We start from the raw sequence: 16,716 nt of genomic DNA on the forward strand, positions 1-16,716 counted from the left end.
TGTTATGTGCAATAAAAAAAGTAAAGACAAAAGTACTGTACTAGGGAGAGTTAAATATTACAGCTCTTTCTGTTCATCAAATTATTCAATAACAGAATAAAATGAAAATGAAATTAAAAAGCTGCTATGTTGACACTGTTGGGAAAAGACTAACGTTTGTGACGGAAAAGCACTTAAAGTTTCCCACTCTTTCAAGTATTTGATATTTGAGTTTATCCAACACTGTACTTTCTAACCGCACTGCTAATGTGAAAACTCAAGTGATACAGGAGCTGTAATTTAAAAATATTTTAAAGTATCTGAGTCAAAGAACAGAGTGTTTTGAGTTTTTATATATATATATGCAAGAGTTTGGAAGTCTTAATAGATGAGAAGGACATTTTGCATTGGCCTTTTAGCACAACTGTGAAACCCAAATGGATTTTACACAATGGTGTTCCCACACTTGGTCACTAGAGAGTGCACAAATACACATTTTGGCACTATAAACATGGATTTTTTATCTAGTCCATGAAGCTCTCTGCAGTTTACATGTGATGGAATCAACAACACTAAAATGTTTACATTATATGTCAGAATTGGTTTAAAAAACAAAATGTATGAATACAACATTGTGAGATAAAATAATTTTACTAGAGTGTTTTAAGGGCTCTTGGAATCTTTTTTGTGTGTCTCTCTGGTGGGATTTGTATGTGTGTATGTGTGTGTGTGTGTGTGTGTGTTTGTGTGTATGTGTGTGTGTGTGTGTGTGTGTGTGTGCGTGTGCGTGTGCGTGTACGTGCACGTGCGTGCGTGTCAAGATAATCTTGGGTCACAAATGTCATTCAGTCCATATGAATTAATAAACATCCAAAGCTGTCTTGTCTGATTAAAGCCTCTTGTCTTTTTTACACACTGCATTTCCTGTTCTTGTGCAGGTGCGTGTGTGTGTTGGTCTATTGACTATAAACTTACTTTGCTCACATCACATCCCCCTATTCACCATATTGTCGTCAACAGTTGGCTGTGGTGGTGACAAATCCTCTCACACCCTTCCTGCTCTCACCACTTATCTTCTTGTTCCAACGCAGAGGACAGAAAAACAACATGATGACCCACTAAACCTTATGAAAATACAAAATTATTGTTGGGTGGTAAGTGTGTCAAACATGAGAGGATGCTCAGGAGGCCAGAGACTCCTGCTGTGTTCCCTTCAAAATAAAAGTATACTGGAGTGGAAAATGCAACACATTTCAAAAAGCTAAATTGCATGCTGCTTCTTAATTGTTGATGTCATAACTGCACTGGGAAGTGTGCAGTGCTGGACACTAAAGTGTCCAACATATTTACTACTTATGTTGGATACTTTGTAGTATAACATACTTCTTTTGAGAGTGACTTTAAATCAAATCGAGCCTTATACATTTTAAAATCCAAGTTATACAAGATTGCTACTTTCACAGAGAATGTATTCAGTGAATTAGGAGATATCTTAAAACAGCGGTTAAAATCTTGACATGAAAACATTTTGCATATTCATTTCCATTTCTTTTGAGGGGAAAATAATCTGCCTTCTAATGAACTCGACTTTTTTCTTGGAAACTGCTGGTAAGAGGAGTGGGTTGTAAACTATATCTTATTCAATATTTGTGTATACATAGACTTTTTAATAATATTTAATATTAGCAGTCGTGCTAATAATAATCTACATTAGTTACAGTAACATTTCTGTACAAAACATTTAATTAACTTTTGTTTGTATTGATAACTACAAAATATAAAGTTCCTTTTAACAGTGTTGGCTAATTGTCTTATTTTGAAAGCGAAGAGCAGAATCCGGAAGTACAATCATTTTGAAGTCTGGACAACCAACTCTCTCCTTTTCCAACACGCGCACACGCGCGCGGGCACACACGCGTACACACCTCTCCGCCTCGTTAATTAATGATTCACTGTTGAAGTCGACCTTCCTTCATGACCATAAACAATAAACCCTGACTCCGCTGCTCAGTGTCCTCTGAGTCCTGAACGGAGCAGCACTCTTCCTCTGCACACAGGTGAGAACACTCCGCTGTTTCACACGTCATCTGGATTATACACTGATTATTATACAATTAGTAAGTGTTTATTTTCTATTTTTGGAGATATAACAGGAAACTTGAATATTCTCACGTCTCTCTTTATCTGAGTTTTATTGTTCAGCTAATCAACTTGTTATTAGCTTATAATATTATAATGCTAATTATAAGTACAAGTATAACAGTAAAAGCATAAATATACTTAACAAAAGTACTTATAATGCAGATTGGCCCATTTCAAAATATGCAGCTATAATTGTATTTCCTTTGTTTTCTAAATAGCTTGTGATTTTACTCCAGGTGTAACTAAAGTCTTATTAAAGTGTTCATTATATGTATTCATCTGTAATTAACCTATGCATTGTAGTGGAGTAGAAGTACAAAGTAGCATCAAATGAAAATACTCAAATAAAGTACAAGTATCTCAAAATTGTACATAAATACAGTGCTTAAGTAAATCTACTTACACCTCTGCTTTTAGTCTATGCAGGGGTCAGGCTGTCTAGACACATTGTATTGGTCTTTAAGTCTCTGTTTATCATCTTATGTCTATAAATTGTTATTTTCTTGAAAACATTTTCTGCGGTGCGCCAAATAGTCAGTTTAAAGTGTAATCTGTGGGTTTGTCTCCTGCAATATTTATTTCCTTTAGAATATTCTTGCGAAAGTGTTATTGATAATGGTTCTTTTGTTAAGGTTCCAAGTTAGTGTTGGAAAGTTGGTTTTGTCAGATTCAGTGTGTCAGATTTTGGAGTTGATTTAACAAACATTCACTTCGGAGTGGAAGAATACAAAATATTTGTTACTACTCGAGAATTAATAAAAATGGTCAAATCCCAAAAATACTAGGCACTGACACCAGATTATTGAGGAAGACTATGGGAAATTCAGCTCTTGTGTTCTGAAAACTGTTCGGAAATATCTAGGAAAGCATAACATCCTTAGTGGCTGTAACCTTACTTGTGCAGTGTGAATCACTTGTTTGGTTCATGTAGATATTAATGTGGGTCAACTGCCATAAACATCAGTACAACTTGCTCAAATATATTGTATTTTCTAAGGGAACATCAGAGCAATAACACGTAGATTTTTTGTAGAGAAAAATAGTTGAAGCTCAGTTTTTGGTTCAAGGAAATTAAGTGTTTGGATGTGAGCTAATGCTTTTTGTTCCAGAAATGTATAGTAACTGTGACATTTAGTTCCCTAGATTTACCTGCGCATAGTGATTTATTTTCTTGCTTTGAGTGTTTTCTCCTAAAGTATGGTAAAGTTCATGTAAATCTGTGTGTCTTCAAAATGTCTATTTATCACAACTTTAGAAATCAGCAAAAAAAGCAATCCAAAGGTTCTGTAGTCTTCATGCATAATGAGCCGGCTTGGAGCTCTTTAGGGAAGACAACTGGGATCATTGAGATTTTGTGTCTGTGTCCCGTATGTTTGAACAAATAAGTAAATAACACAACAATATTTACTGTGTACAAACGTACACCTCCCCCCCCCCCCCCCCCCCCCCACACACACACACACACCACACACAACACACACACAACACACACACACCACACACACACACACACACACACAAGACACACACACACACACAGAACACATGTACAATGTCCTTCAATTGTGATTCTGTTCTTCTTGCATTTTGTTCATTACAAACCAGAAGTACCAGCTCCTCTGGATCCTCATGTTATCATACTGAGGTCAGCAGATGGTTAGGACACACACACACACACACACACACACACACACACACACACACACACACACACACGCACACACACACACGCACGCACGCCACACACACACACACACACACCAGACGACATCTGTGAAATGAGAACAGTTTAAAGGCTCCTCTGCTCACCTCATGACCCTTAATATCTCTGCTCACAGGTCTGTCAGACACTGATGCTGGATCAGTGGGAGTGGAATGGATAATGGCCACGGCAAACTGTAATGTGAGTGTTTTTTTGTTTGCATGACGATTTTACTTCATTTCATTTAGGCCATCTGCCTGCAGCCTCTTTAGTCTGTGAGCAAATTTGTATTAGCGATACATTAAGGACATCTGGGATGAATGTGGGCGTTTGTGTAGCTTATCCAAACCTGATTTCATGTCTTTAGAATCTCCACTGCCTAAAGCAGATCTTAGTGCATTCATATATCCAATGGATGATCTTTAACAGGGAGATCTTTTTATCTAAAGTTCTGTAACTCCACAGTGATCATGCAATGTGACTCAGATCCTCGTCAGGCTTAACATTGCTTCCCTTTCGGCGCTACTGTTCCCATGATACCATTTAATGGAGATGAATTGTCTTAAAAACACTTACCCAGGTATATGGGTACATTTCTTTATTGCATTTTGAGAATAAAGTCAGAAATGACGTGAATAAATGTTACATTTCGGAGCATTAATTAACCTACAAGCGGTGGCGCCTTTTGTGAGTTCTTGACATTTTGAAATTATTTAAATGCTAAATAAATTAAAAAATCCTTCTCCTCTCATGTTCTCCTTATTTGGGGCCCTGATCAACTTCTGTGTAATGGATAGTGTTTGTGACCATTTGGTTTTCTCTGCAGGACTGTTTTGAAATCTAAACTTTGTGTTAGGGTGTCAATACAAAGTTCTTTAAAAGTCTAAACTTTGTATTCATCGTGAATACACATTTATTTTAGTCTTTCTTTTTTTGACTTGTTTTGTGTTTATTTGTCCTCCAGCTGCGGTCTCCATCCTCCTCTTCTCATGATGAAGTCAACCTGGGACCTTCAGCAAACCCACAGTCAGTAGCTCTGCTCTCATGAAGCATGGATTTCTCTTTGTCTTCATGCACAAGATGCTTTGCTACAAATCTAGCTAAAATACACTCGTACTGTCTCTGCTCAAAGTACATTTTCAGCTGCCTGGATGAGACATTTTCAGAAGATGTTGAGACTGAATTCAGTCAAAATTACACAGAGAATAACAATAATGTATTGGAATCTGCATTTTCTGTTATGAAAACCATTTTCCTAAAGGGACAAAGAGACCATTTAAACCAAATATCATTTGTTTTTGCTGTTAGCTTTTCTACCATTTGCTTTTCTACTTTTCTGCCATTACAAATAAAGTGCGTCAGAGGTTGTTATGTACTTTTGTCCATAATTGAACAGACTTCTCTCTATCTTGTCTCAGTGCCAGGCCCACTGACTTTGACTTCCTGGCTGTCATTGGAAAAGGGACCTTTGGAAAGGTGACACTGGAACAATTACTTATTTATCTATCTATCTATTTATTGTTGTTTTTCCTTCCAGCTCTTTCTTTATTGCTACTCCTTCAGGTCACACATTCACCTGCAGTAAAAGCAGTTTAAACTAGACCAAGTCTGCTGTTGTGTCAAATGATAGTCCGTGTTGCAGAAATGAATATTGGGGGTCATATAAATGATGAGTTACCTGAGTGGGATCTTATTAATGGCAGCAATTGTATCATGTTGACCTTCTTAGACAGTGTGAGATAGTGGGCTGTTGCTGACTTTGCAGACAGGACTCTGACTCCTGTCTGATCAGAATGTGCTGCCTGCTTCATGAATCATTTACTTTACTTAACCCACTGAGGCCTCTTGAGGTTAGAATATCATGATCAAAATACTAGAAAATTGAACAGCACCAGAGATGTGTTCCATTTAAAGAAAACAATAAACATATTCAATTACTTTCCTTCAGAATAATGACATTTAAATGTTTTGTATTGGCCATGGGTCATTGCCAGACCTTGTTTCATGGCTCTTCTCAGATGTACCAGTATCATCTGTTTCCACAGATCACATACTATATCTGTGTTGTGTTTGATGAAATGTGGTGACAAGATGGTGGCTCAGGCTGTTTACTAAACAAACCTCTCACCAACACACCTTCATGCAGGTCCTGCTCGCCAAGCTCAAAGCCGACAGCAAATTCTACGCCGTCAAAGTGCTGCAGAAGAAATTCATCCTCAAGAAGAAAGAGGTGCGCTCAAGTTTCTATTTTGAATGATGGTTGATTCTTGCTTTCTAACCTCTTTGTAGAAAGTCCTTTATAGACCCAGCATCCACACTAAGAGAAACTAAACCTTGCCTTAGTCATTTTGTGTTTAACTTCTTTCTTGAATATGATCAAGGAGATTTTTCATTTTCAGAGGCACAGTTTTTACTTGAAAAGACAAAAATACTTGAAAAAATTGGAAATAAAGCTTTTTACATATAGCCTGATAGAAATGTGAACAATCTACGAAATTCTCTGCCAGTCACAGTGGAAAGTAGATGATGGTGGAAAGTAGCTCAATTAACCCAGGTGAAAGTGTGTGTGTGTGTGTGACTGTTATGAGTAAACAGTGTTTTGACGCAGCAACATGATCTGAATCTTATCTAATCTACAGCTTGTTCTGTACAAAGGACATATTTTACAACTCTAATAATATAAAATGACAACACAACGAGAAAATCTTGTCCTCATTTCATTAGCTTGCTTTAGCTAAATTGGAAGTGTTCAAGTGTTTATTTCTGTTTAAATCCTTCTGAAAACTTAAACGCCTGAGATGTCTAAATGATAGAAAACGGTTGACTATGGTGACCTTTGCCTCCCTAGGAAGATAATCTGAAACAGCATTTAGACAATTATCAAAAACCCTGGTTGATTAATAAAATAAAGTTTAAAATAATATTTTTAATTAAATATAAAGATTAAGTGTGCAAAAAGCTTTCATGTAGTTTTTTGTACAACATGACTTCCCCTTGATCATGTTATTAATCAAATAATACTTTTTTTAATTTATATTTTAAGTTTTACAACAACTTAACAAAACTATCAAATTGCTCGCCATTGTTGTTTTTTTAAAGCAGAAATTAAATATAGAAATACAATATTGAAACTCTAGACGCTCAAATCAGACAAGATCTGATGATATTCACAGCTTATTTGTACTGCACTACTAAAATGCTTCGGAGCAGAATAACATCAAAGAAGCTTTATGGAAAAGATGATTTATTCAAATGGGTGCTTTTTTGTGACCAGTTAAAATGTTTCCTGCAAACAAATGAGCCCCACAGGCATTACAAATCACTCTTGACTACACAGGGTATAGACAAATAGGTGTTCTGTTGGTGTAGTTGTGTGATTGTATTTAATATCTCCTCTCTTTAGCAAAAGAACATTATGGCAGAGAGAAATGTGCTGCTGAAGAGTCTGAAACATCCCTTTCTGGTTCGGCTCCACTTCTCCTTCCAAACCGCAGAGAAGCTCTACTTTGTCCTCGACTATGTGAATGGGGGAGAGGTATGTCCAAAACTAAATATCTACAGTGTATGTACATACAAAAACATTATTTGTATCGAACATGGTCAGAAATGGTGATTCAGAAGTTATACAGGTATTACTTTATTATTGTTCTTTTATTCAAATGTTTTATTAAGCAGTGATTGTTCGATCTATTTTTCTTCATTCATTTAAAAAGAAAAAAGATTGTTCTTGTCTCTTTCGACTTTGTTTATATGGAACAGCACGTCAAAACGGGGTTGTTCATATCAGAAAAGTCCCCACTGTGATCAAACGGGAGTGAACCTAGTTTAACGTCATAACATTTTGTTTGTGTAAAGTGTTTTTCCTTATTGTTCCGCTGGCTGCAGTGTAACAATGTCCTAATAGGTAATCCTTTATTGACGCTTATCAAATGAAATCACAGCTACCAGGCGAGCAGCCAACAGACACTTTGCTGTGTGTGGACAAACATGTTTACCCAGACAGCTGGTTTAAAGTATTTTATTGTTTTTAAATGTCTTGTATTCTATCCTCTCCATGCTGTCTGTCAATACAATACAATACAAAGGGGCTTTATTGGCATGACCACATTTTAAACATAGTATTGCCAAAGCATTCCGCACAAGGCGTTATAACAGACCAAAGACAAAAATGAACACTACACATAACTGTCCATCAACCCCTATTTCTCTTTCTGTAGCTCTTCTTCCACCTGCAGAGAGAGAGGTGTTTCTCAGAGCCCAGAGCCAGATTCTATGCGGCCGAGGTAGCGAGCGCCATCGGCTATCTTCATTCCCTTAACATCGTTTACAGGTCAGAAACAACACACATTTATTGAATTGTCCTGGGTCATATCGTTATCTAGAGGCTTTTGGTTTTTACTGTGGATCTCTTTTACAATCATTACAATCTGCTTTTTATTGTCTTTGCAGAGATCTGAAGCCGGAGAATATTCTCTTCGACTCTCAGGTGAGTCTAAAACAACACATTTACTTCTGTAATCTTCAACTCCTCCATGTTTTTATTGTTATTATGAGTGTAACTAAAATATAGATGTGGTTTGTTGTGTGCAGGGCCATGTGGTGCTGACAGATTTTGGGCTGTGCAAAGAAGGAGTAGAGCCTGAGGGCACAACCTCGACCTTCTGTGGGACTCCAGAAGTGCGTAAAAAATATACATGTAAACAGGAAAAGGACATCATATGAATTATCTGTCATACACAATACTGTGCGTCATACATGGTTAGGTATTTAATGTGGATTGAAAGGGATAGCTGTTGTAAAAAGAGAATATGCCACTCCCGCTCTGTCTGTCTGCAGTACCTGGCACCAGAGGTTCTTCGTAAGGAGGCGTACGACCGGACCGTGGACTGGTGGTGTCTGGGAGCAGTGATCTATGAGATGATCTACAGCCTGGTGAGGGGGGGTTTTGCAGCTGATTTGAAGCATCTTCATGTTGCAAGAATATCTTGAGGGCAACGTTTTTTTCAGTTTAAAAAAACAAAACAATATCTTGATTGAGTTTTTCATTTTTTACAAGCACAATGACATTCACAAAGACAGATATTAACAATGAGTGAATCAATGAGTGAGACATGTACAAATGAGTTGGCAATCCATGCATAATATACAACATTTAGTACTACAAGTACTACAAGTACAAGTATAATGTTTTACCTGGTGATGGTGCTAAAGAAAGGTCAGAGCATCTCATAAATATTAGGAGCTATCCTCTTGGGATCATAAATATTAAGCAGACTCACTGGCTATTCCTCTGGCTATTGAGTCCCACGTAGGTGTACACTAAAATGTATCAACAGTTGGATAAATTGCCATTACATTTCATGTCGACAAAATGCTAAATATGACTATATCTTGTAAATATATAGTCATGTTAGCTTACTGATGCTAATTAAAGCATTGTATAGCCGCCTTCTTGGCTAAAGGCTGAAGTTATGGTCCCAAGTCATGGTCCTATCAATAATGACCATTCATTAACTTGCTTCATTACAAGTGGACACATCTAGGGAAAGTTTGACTATATAATATATATATGTATATATAATATATACAATGCTAAATTGCATTTCATCATTTAATGATACTTGTACCCATCCCTCCCCCTCAGCCTCCTTTCTACAGCCGTGATGTGGGTGAAATGTATGATGGGATCCTCCACAAGGCGCTGCCGCTGCCTCCTGGGAAGTCTGAGGCCGTCTGCTCTCTGCTTGAGGGGCTCCTGCAGAAAGACCAGCACAGGCGCCTCGGGGCCATCGCCGACTTTGTGAGTGTATTATGTTAATAAAAAACGTCACTCCACGTTAAAATAGATGGTTTTCCAGAAAACAATTATTCCTACTTTTATACAAATTGTTTATCGAAGGACTACTTGCTTTAGTGGAGTGGCTTTGATCTTTTCTAAGAACAGATCTAAACCCAGTCCCTCCGAGAAAATGTACAAAGATCACCTTCATACTTATTAATAATTGCAGAAAACTCAATTGAGTATGTGGATTCCTAATATGAGGAATAACACATGTCACTAAAATGATATCCAGTACAGTACGCATGTATAACTTATCTTTCTTTTTTTTTTCTTTTTAGTTAGAAATAAAGAACCACGTCTTTTTTTCTCCGATCAACTGGGACGACCTTGACCACAAGAGGATCACTCCTCCTTACAACCCCAATGTGGTGAGTGGACTCCGGCTGTTAACTGCTACTGTCTTTACATAATAAGTCTGCCCCTCCAAACATCTGTGTACCCTCTCTAAAACAATCATTAACGTCCCCCTGAACTTTTCCCCCCACAACACATTTTTCAGTGGCAACAGCCAAGAAAATCTCCTCTTGAATTCCTTTCTACATCTCAGCCATTTCTCTTTTAGATAAACAGGTTAAAAGTCAGATTAACCTCTTCGTAAGGGTATATATAACTCCTTTGTCAAATTCTCTCACCTCTTATAATGTTTCATACAGTCCCAATAGAGGCGTATTCGTTGGTCGAACGCACTTATTGTAAGTCGCTTTGGATAAAAGCGTCTGCTAAATGCAATGTAATGTATTCACAGTTTGAACATCCTCTCCATTCAAGTTAAATACCTAGACATTTTTTATTTTTTATTCAGCTATATTTTTTTGTAATCATCACTGCATATGTGAACTTAAAAACATTTATTTTCTTGGGGCAACATAAAAAACATCAGTCAAATGCATCCAGATTATTTTTCCTGTCCTCACTTATGCTTTGTGTGCTCTTGGTTTAGTCTTTTATTCATATTACCATGGCAACAGACATATTTGCTTCTAAATAAACCAGTGTGCAGCATGTGAAAGTGCATGCAACCATAGCAACAATACAGCCTCCTTTTTCTTTGCTAAGTTACCATGAAAAAACTGTGATAGTGCATCCAGACATGTTCTGTTATCGAAAATAGAAACTTCACCTCCAATACTATAATTATGATCAGTTACAGAGATTGTTTCATCTTTCAGAGAGGCCCAGCTGACACTCAGCACATTGATCCAGAGTTCACAAGAGAAATGGTCTCTAACTCAGTGAGTCGGACCCCAGAGTTGAACGGCAGCAGCAGCTCCAACAACGCTTTCAATGGGTTCTCCTTCGTCGCCACAGAGGACAGCTTTCTGTGAGGCGGCAGTCACCTTTTCAAACATTAGATTTTTTTAAAGGAGTGATCAAACCTCTTTTGGGTCTCATGTAAATAAGAGCTCCTCCTGTATGATAGCAGAAAACTAACATGGCATCTATCCTACGGCATTGGTTCTCATAAATTGTTCCTCTTGAGGATGTAGCAGAGAGGAAGCACATCTGCAATAGACATTTTAAATTGATATACTGCATGTGTAAAACTTTGTACCTGGAGGTCCCAGGTCTTTTCTTAGAGAGATAGCAATATTAACGTGTTATGACTGGCTTGCAGGAAGAAGGATAATTTGTAAGATGCAATGCCAATGGTCTCTACCCTCATAATTTGCAATGTAATTAAGAATATGTTTTATAAATCATGTACAGACTTCGGATTCTATTTTCCAGAAAAGGGTGCAGAAGCAAACACAAGCTGAATTTCCCAGGCACAAACATAAATGGTTGTGAACCATAGGCATTGGTGGAAACCAGGCACAACTACAAGAGGTGTGATCCTCTGAAGGATTAAAATATAATAAAAATTAATGAGCAAAATATAAATAATGAATGTGTCCTCCTTCGCGTCGAAAGGAGCCAGTTGAGGTGGTTCGGGCACCTAGTAAGGATGCCACCTGGGCGCCTCCCTAGGGAGGTGTTCCAGGCACGTCCAGCTGGGAAGAGACCAAGGGGTAGACCTAGGACCAGGTGGAGGGATTATATCTCTTCGCTGGCCTGGGAGCGCCTTGGGATCCCCCAGTCAGAGCTGGTTGATGTCGCCAGGGAAAGGAAAGTTTGGGCTCTCTGCTGGAACTGCTACCTCCGCGACCCGACCACGGATAAGCGGGAGAAGATGGATGGATGGATGCAATATGTAGGTGATTAGATTTCACTGGGAAAATAGCTTGCACAAACTGCATTTTTTGTATTGTTTTTATAAAGTACATAACTTTCCTTTCCACTTATAACAAGAAGGAAGTGATCCTCTTGTGCAAGGGGAGCCCCCTTTTTTTCAAATGCAAGTCCCAATGTAGTGTGCAAATGTTTATACTGTTGACGAAGGGTTTTCTGTATTATTACTGGGGAACTGGGAAAACATTATTTTAGAATGTAGATAGCAGACAGTGATATTTGTTTTGTTTCATGATCTAGCTAATGTTCCGGTAAAATGATGTACTTTAGTAAAGTGATTATTATTGATGCAAACCTCTCTGCCTTTGTAAATGAAGTTGGTGATTGAAGGTGTTTGACTTTGGCAGTAAAGGCTATTGCACTTATATATACATACTCATTTATATACACCACGTTAAAGTCTTGTTTGTTCATCCAACATCAAGGAAGCTCTTCCCTTCAAATGATAGTATCCTATATGCCTCCTTATGAAAACTAGGGGTGCACCGAATGGGAAATTCTTGGCCGAAACCGATACCGAAAATAGGAAACAGTTGGCCGAAAACCGAATGCCGAAAGGCCGAAAATGATTAATAGAAATATATATATATAATGTATACATTTTTTACCAATGTTGTTCAGCTACCTGATTATGGAAATAGACATGATTATGGCAAAACTTAACTTAAATAATAATCACTATTATGGGTCCATAAAACATTTATTCAGCACTTTTGAATGCATACAGTACATTTATATATGTCATGTATTATTGCTAAAAAACATTATATCGCAGTCTTAGTGTCGCCAACTCGTTTCTAATATGCAAAGACAACAAATGCGTCTATGATGTATTTTCGATCAGACGAGATCTCTCTCCCCCGTCTGTGTGCGAGGGGGCGGGGCAGTTTACACACGCGCAGCTGCTACATGCAGCGGAGCACACTGCGGAGATGGCGGAGAGAACGCGCTCCGAGGTGTGGTTAAACTTTACCCGTCTCGATGTGGAGAATACTTGTTACCATAAGTGCAATAAGAGTTTAGCATGTAAGCACGAGCAATTTGTCTAAACATTTAGCAAAAGTGCACCGCATGCAGACGGAGGAATGTACCGGGTTCGACCGTCTTTCTAGCAGCTCTGTAGCCCCATCCACGAGTAACGTTTCCACGTCAGGTGTTATGTATGCTAGCAGCAACACACGGAGTTAACTACAGGATGCAAACATGGGTTAATGATTAGAGGTAACTGAGTTATTTAGTTTGTTAAAATGTCAGCTATTCTGTTTACAGTCTGTCATCAGATTATTTAATACGATTTGTTAAAGGCTCAGGGCAATCTCGATGACAAAGGTCAATGTTCCCCCCCCCTGTGAGCCAGCCGCGAGCATGGTCGCCGCGTCTTTATTACGTCATCACAACAACACGTTAGATTACCAACGTAAGCCTGTTCTGACATTCGGTGATATTTTTTCGGTGCTAAAAACCTTTCGGCCGAAAGGGCCTTTTTAACCATTTTCGGCCGATAATTTTCGGTGGCCGAATATTCGGTGCATCCCTAATGAAAACCTCTGTTGGTTTCGTTCAAAGTTTTAAATATGCATGATACTGTATGAAAGGCTTTTCAATGAAACAAAATATACAAACTGGGGGGGGGGGGGGGGGGGGCGAGTGTAATTTCCTCAGACAAATGCTGCTCTGACCCTCTTTGCCCACCATGTGCCTTATCAAACTGTAACCTGGCATCCCAAGCTGTTGTTCCCTGACTGATGCTATAACAGAGAGGAGACGGGTCGTGTGTGTGTGTGTGTGTGTGTGTGTGTGTGTGTGTGTGTGTGTGTGTGTGTGTGTGTGTGTGTGTGCATGCGCGCAAGATGTGTTAATAAATCAAACTTCTGTCAAAACATTTATGGTTTCCTTTGAATGAGCCATTAGACTTGTGTTCAAAACAGAAACAATGTGTTTGGTATTCAACCAATCAGAGTCATGTTTTCTTAAAAATCCATTCAGTTTAGTGAACTTTTCATGGATTACAGGTGAAATATGAATCTAATAAATACAGATTTGTGATTGAAGACATCAGTGTTTAACATGAAGTGCATGGTGCAATGTGCATCATTAAATTTAGTTCACTAAATTATCTAATGGAAAGTACTTTACATGAGCATTTCTTTATTCTACTTATCTTCTTAACTTGATTGATTTTTATTTGTAGAGACTTTTCATCCAAAACAAGATTAGCTTCTTAATCCGAATCCATTGGTCAGTGAGAGACATGCACGAAGCGGGCATCTGGTCACCCTAAACCCAACTCGACCTAAGAAGACAGTGGCTTGTAAATATACGATGGGAGAACTTCACCCAGGCCCGGTTCTACGGGGGTGCATAAGGGTGCATTGAAAAGTGAAAAATATTACATATATAATAACAATAATAATAATAGTAGTAATAATAATTAGTGATGGCAAAATGAAGCTTTGAATGAAGCATCGAACCACTTGGACAATTGTGTCGGAAATAGGTTCATTTCTCGAAGTTTCAGTTACAGCGACCTCTCCTGGCGAAGTGCAAGGCTGCAGTGGGTTTAACGTATCTTTGCCTTAAAAAATATTCGATGCACACACACACTAAGACTGAATATCATATTCTATTTGCAATTAAAGATTGATAATTGTGTGTATTGGGTTATTGAGAAGAGACTAGAGAGTGCTGGAACATTTTTTGGGAGGAGAGGGCCTTTTATCAGTTATTAAAGTTGAAAAGCAATGATTAAAATACGTCCATTCCGGGCTTTGAACCAGCTGCGCAGAGGACATCGCCGCATTCGGGCCGCCGGCTCTATCCACTGGACTATCTATTCCTTGAAATATTTAACTGTTTTTATATTACTGATAATTGTCTTTTTGTTCACAACTTCTCCACATTTCGAAGTGTTTCCCGAGCCAGAACGACCTATCTTTCTTCCTGGCTTGCTCTATAATGATATCAAATGCAATAATACCAACAACAACTCAACAGCAACAACGCAAACTACGACAACAACCCACACACTGTGCATTGTTTAGAGCGGTCATAAAGTGTTGAAGCACTCAAATTTGAAACTGTTTCAACCTGTCACCTGTCATAATCGAGACGAGGCAGTGAATGGACCACGAACCAGTCAAGTGATTCATTCAGGAAATGAAGCAGTTGCTGCTTCGGACGTCACATGTCACGTGATTTGAAGCAGTTGCTGCTTCGGACGTCATATGTCACGTGATTTGAAGCAAGCTTCGAAGCACTAGGGTTGCGTTCCGATAATCCAAAAATCAGCTCCTAAATTCTAACCCTATCTCCTATTCCTTGACCTCTGAGTGAAACGTCACGGGGTTAAGGGATAGTGGATAGGAGAATTCAAAAGGATTTAGGAGAAGAGACTGCGGTACTTTAGAGAATCCGAATGCACTTTCACTATAAGGGTCTCTCCATGCTTCCCTGGTGGGAGGGACTAGTCGCAGGGAAACAACGCAAGTGAGGGACGCAAGGAATCCATTTAACCGAAGTGAGAAGGACCCAAAGTTGCGTTCCAATAGTCCATTTAGCTTAGGAACCTTCCTAACCGAGTGAAATGACCCGGAAGTACGTCAGTGACAGCCATGACAAGTGCCGTTCCAATTCTCCAAATGAAAGGAAAGAAGGTTTCAAACTTCCTTTATAACCTCCTTTATAGCTTAGGAACCACTGGACCTCCCTAACCGAAAGGAGAGGAGAAAATGCTGCCCCACAATGCCTTGCAGCCGCAGCATTTGACGTCACACAACAGTCGGCCGTTCACGGACACAAACGATTATGATGGAGAAATGATATCATGAAAGTTACGGTGCTTATTAAGCTTTTTAAAACGTATGTGCTAATTTGCCAAAGTGCTTTGTTTTGAACGTTCATCAGAATTATAATCAAAAAGAGAAATATGAACGTTAGTTTTTACTGAAATGATCAAATAAAGTAAACATCTCACAGTCTTTACTGAGCTGTGTGGGGTTTGTTCAACTTTTAAAAGATGTTTGAATGGTGATATACACAGTGATAGATGTTAAGGACTAACGTTTATAATAAATACATTTGTATTGATTTTAAGATCTTTTCATACAATCATACGTATTGGGATCATTTGTATTAATGTGGACCGGAGGGAGAGGGTGACGAGCATACGTTTCACTTTTTTATTTAAATTCCAACTTTGGTCATGAAGAATATGTTTCTCTGTTGTCCACGTTCATAAAGCATAAAGCAACAGCATCAGAGCACGGTGCAGAGTCTCTAGATGAGTTTACAGTAGTCCCTCGTTCTTATTGAACATCCATGTTGTAGTCCGCTGTGTAGAAAACTGTAGTTTCCATAGTTTCCCCACAGCAGCCAAGCCCCCAGGAAGTGCGCCAGACTCAGATGAAAATATTCGCGCTGGCCAAACGGCGGTACTACACTTCCGTTTGGTTGCCAGGCCCGGAAACACTTTTTCCCATTGACTTACATTGGGAAAGAGTGGTCTGTAAATCGTTGGATAATTTTTTTTAAACTAAATAAACTACCCAGTATGAACACTTGTATAGCCCTTATTAAAAACATTCGTTCCTCAAGTTGTAATAATGTGCTAATAACGTTATTCTGAGAGTTATTTCCCTCTGCATTATGAACGCGCATCTAACCCAAGGGACCGCGCCGCCCGGCACGTTCATGTTACGTGTCCCGACCAATCAGAGCACACTGTGCTCACAGGGAGGGTGGGGCTGGAGCTATTGGAGCTACAACGAGCCGTTAAAGGCAGAGAGTGAAATTCAGTGAATACACGTAGTTTACAGAGATGCTG

The 16,716-nt window shown here is 38.7% G+C and overlaps 1 protein-coding gene across 2 annotated transcripts; it reads left to right on the forward strand.

The window, feature by feature from the left end:
* Positions 1–1,887: 1,887 nt before the first annotated feature.
* On the forward strand, positions 1,888–12,188 carry sgk2a (serum/glucocorticoid regulated kinase 2a). 2 transcript variants are annotated; one of them, XM_034209515.1, is made up of 13 exons: positions 1,888–2,036; positions 3,960–4,024; positions 4,788–4,849; positions 5,242–5,299; positions 5,970–6,053; positions 7,227–7,358; positions 8,041–8,153; positions 8,273–8,309; positions 8,414–8,500; positions 8,660–8,755; positions 9,468–9,623; positions 9,944–10,033; positions 10,835–12,188. In XM_034209515.1, the coding sequence occupies exons 2-13, from the start codon at positions 4,004–4,006 to the stop codon at positions 10,988–10,990; spliced, it is 1,092 nt and encodes a 363-aa protein (XP_034065406.1). In that variant the 5' UTR covers positions 1,888–2,036; positions 3,960–4,003; the 3' UTR covers positions 10,991–12,188. The 2 variants fall into 2 exon arrangements, with proteins under 2 accessions (XP_034065406.1, XP_034065408.1); XM_034209517.1 differs by having other exon boundaries at positions 1,892–2,096.
* The last annotated feature ends 4,528 nt before the right edge of the window (positions 12,189–16,716 follow it).

This window comes from Gymnodraco acuticeps, unplaced genomic scaffold, assembly GCF_902827175.1.
Source record: "Gymnodraco acuticeps unplaced genomic scaffold, fGymAcu1.1, whole genome shotgun sequence".
Taxonomy (NCBI): Eukaryota; Metazoa; Chordata; class Actinopteri; order Perciformes; family Bathydraconidae; genus Gymnodraco; species Gymnodraco acuticeps.

Excerpts from the sequence above, each read along its gene's own strand:
- sgk2a (XM_034209515.1), top strand. The coding sequence starts at position 4,004 with ATGGCCACGGCAAACTGTAAT. Across the intron at positions 4,850-5,241 it reads GGACCTTCAGCAAACCCACA|TGCCAGGCCCACTGACTTTG; the intron begins GTCAGTAGCTCT and ends ATCTTGTCTCAG. Across the intron at positions 8,756-9,467 it reads ATGAGATGATCTACAGCCTG|CCTCCTTTCTACAGCCGTGA; the intron begins GTGAGGGGGGGT and ends CCTCCCCCTCAG.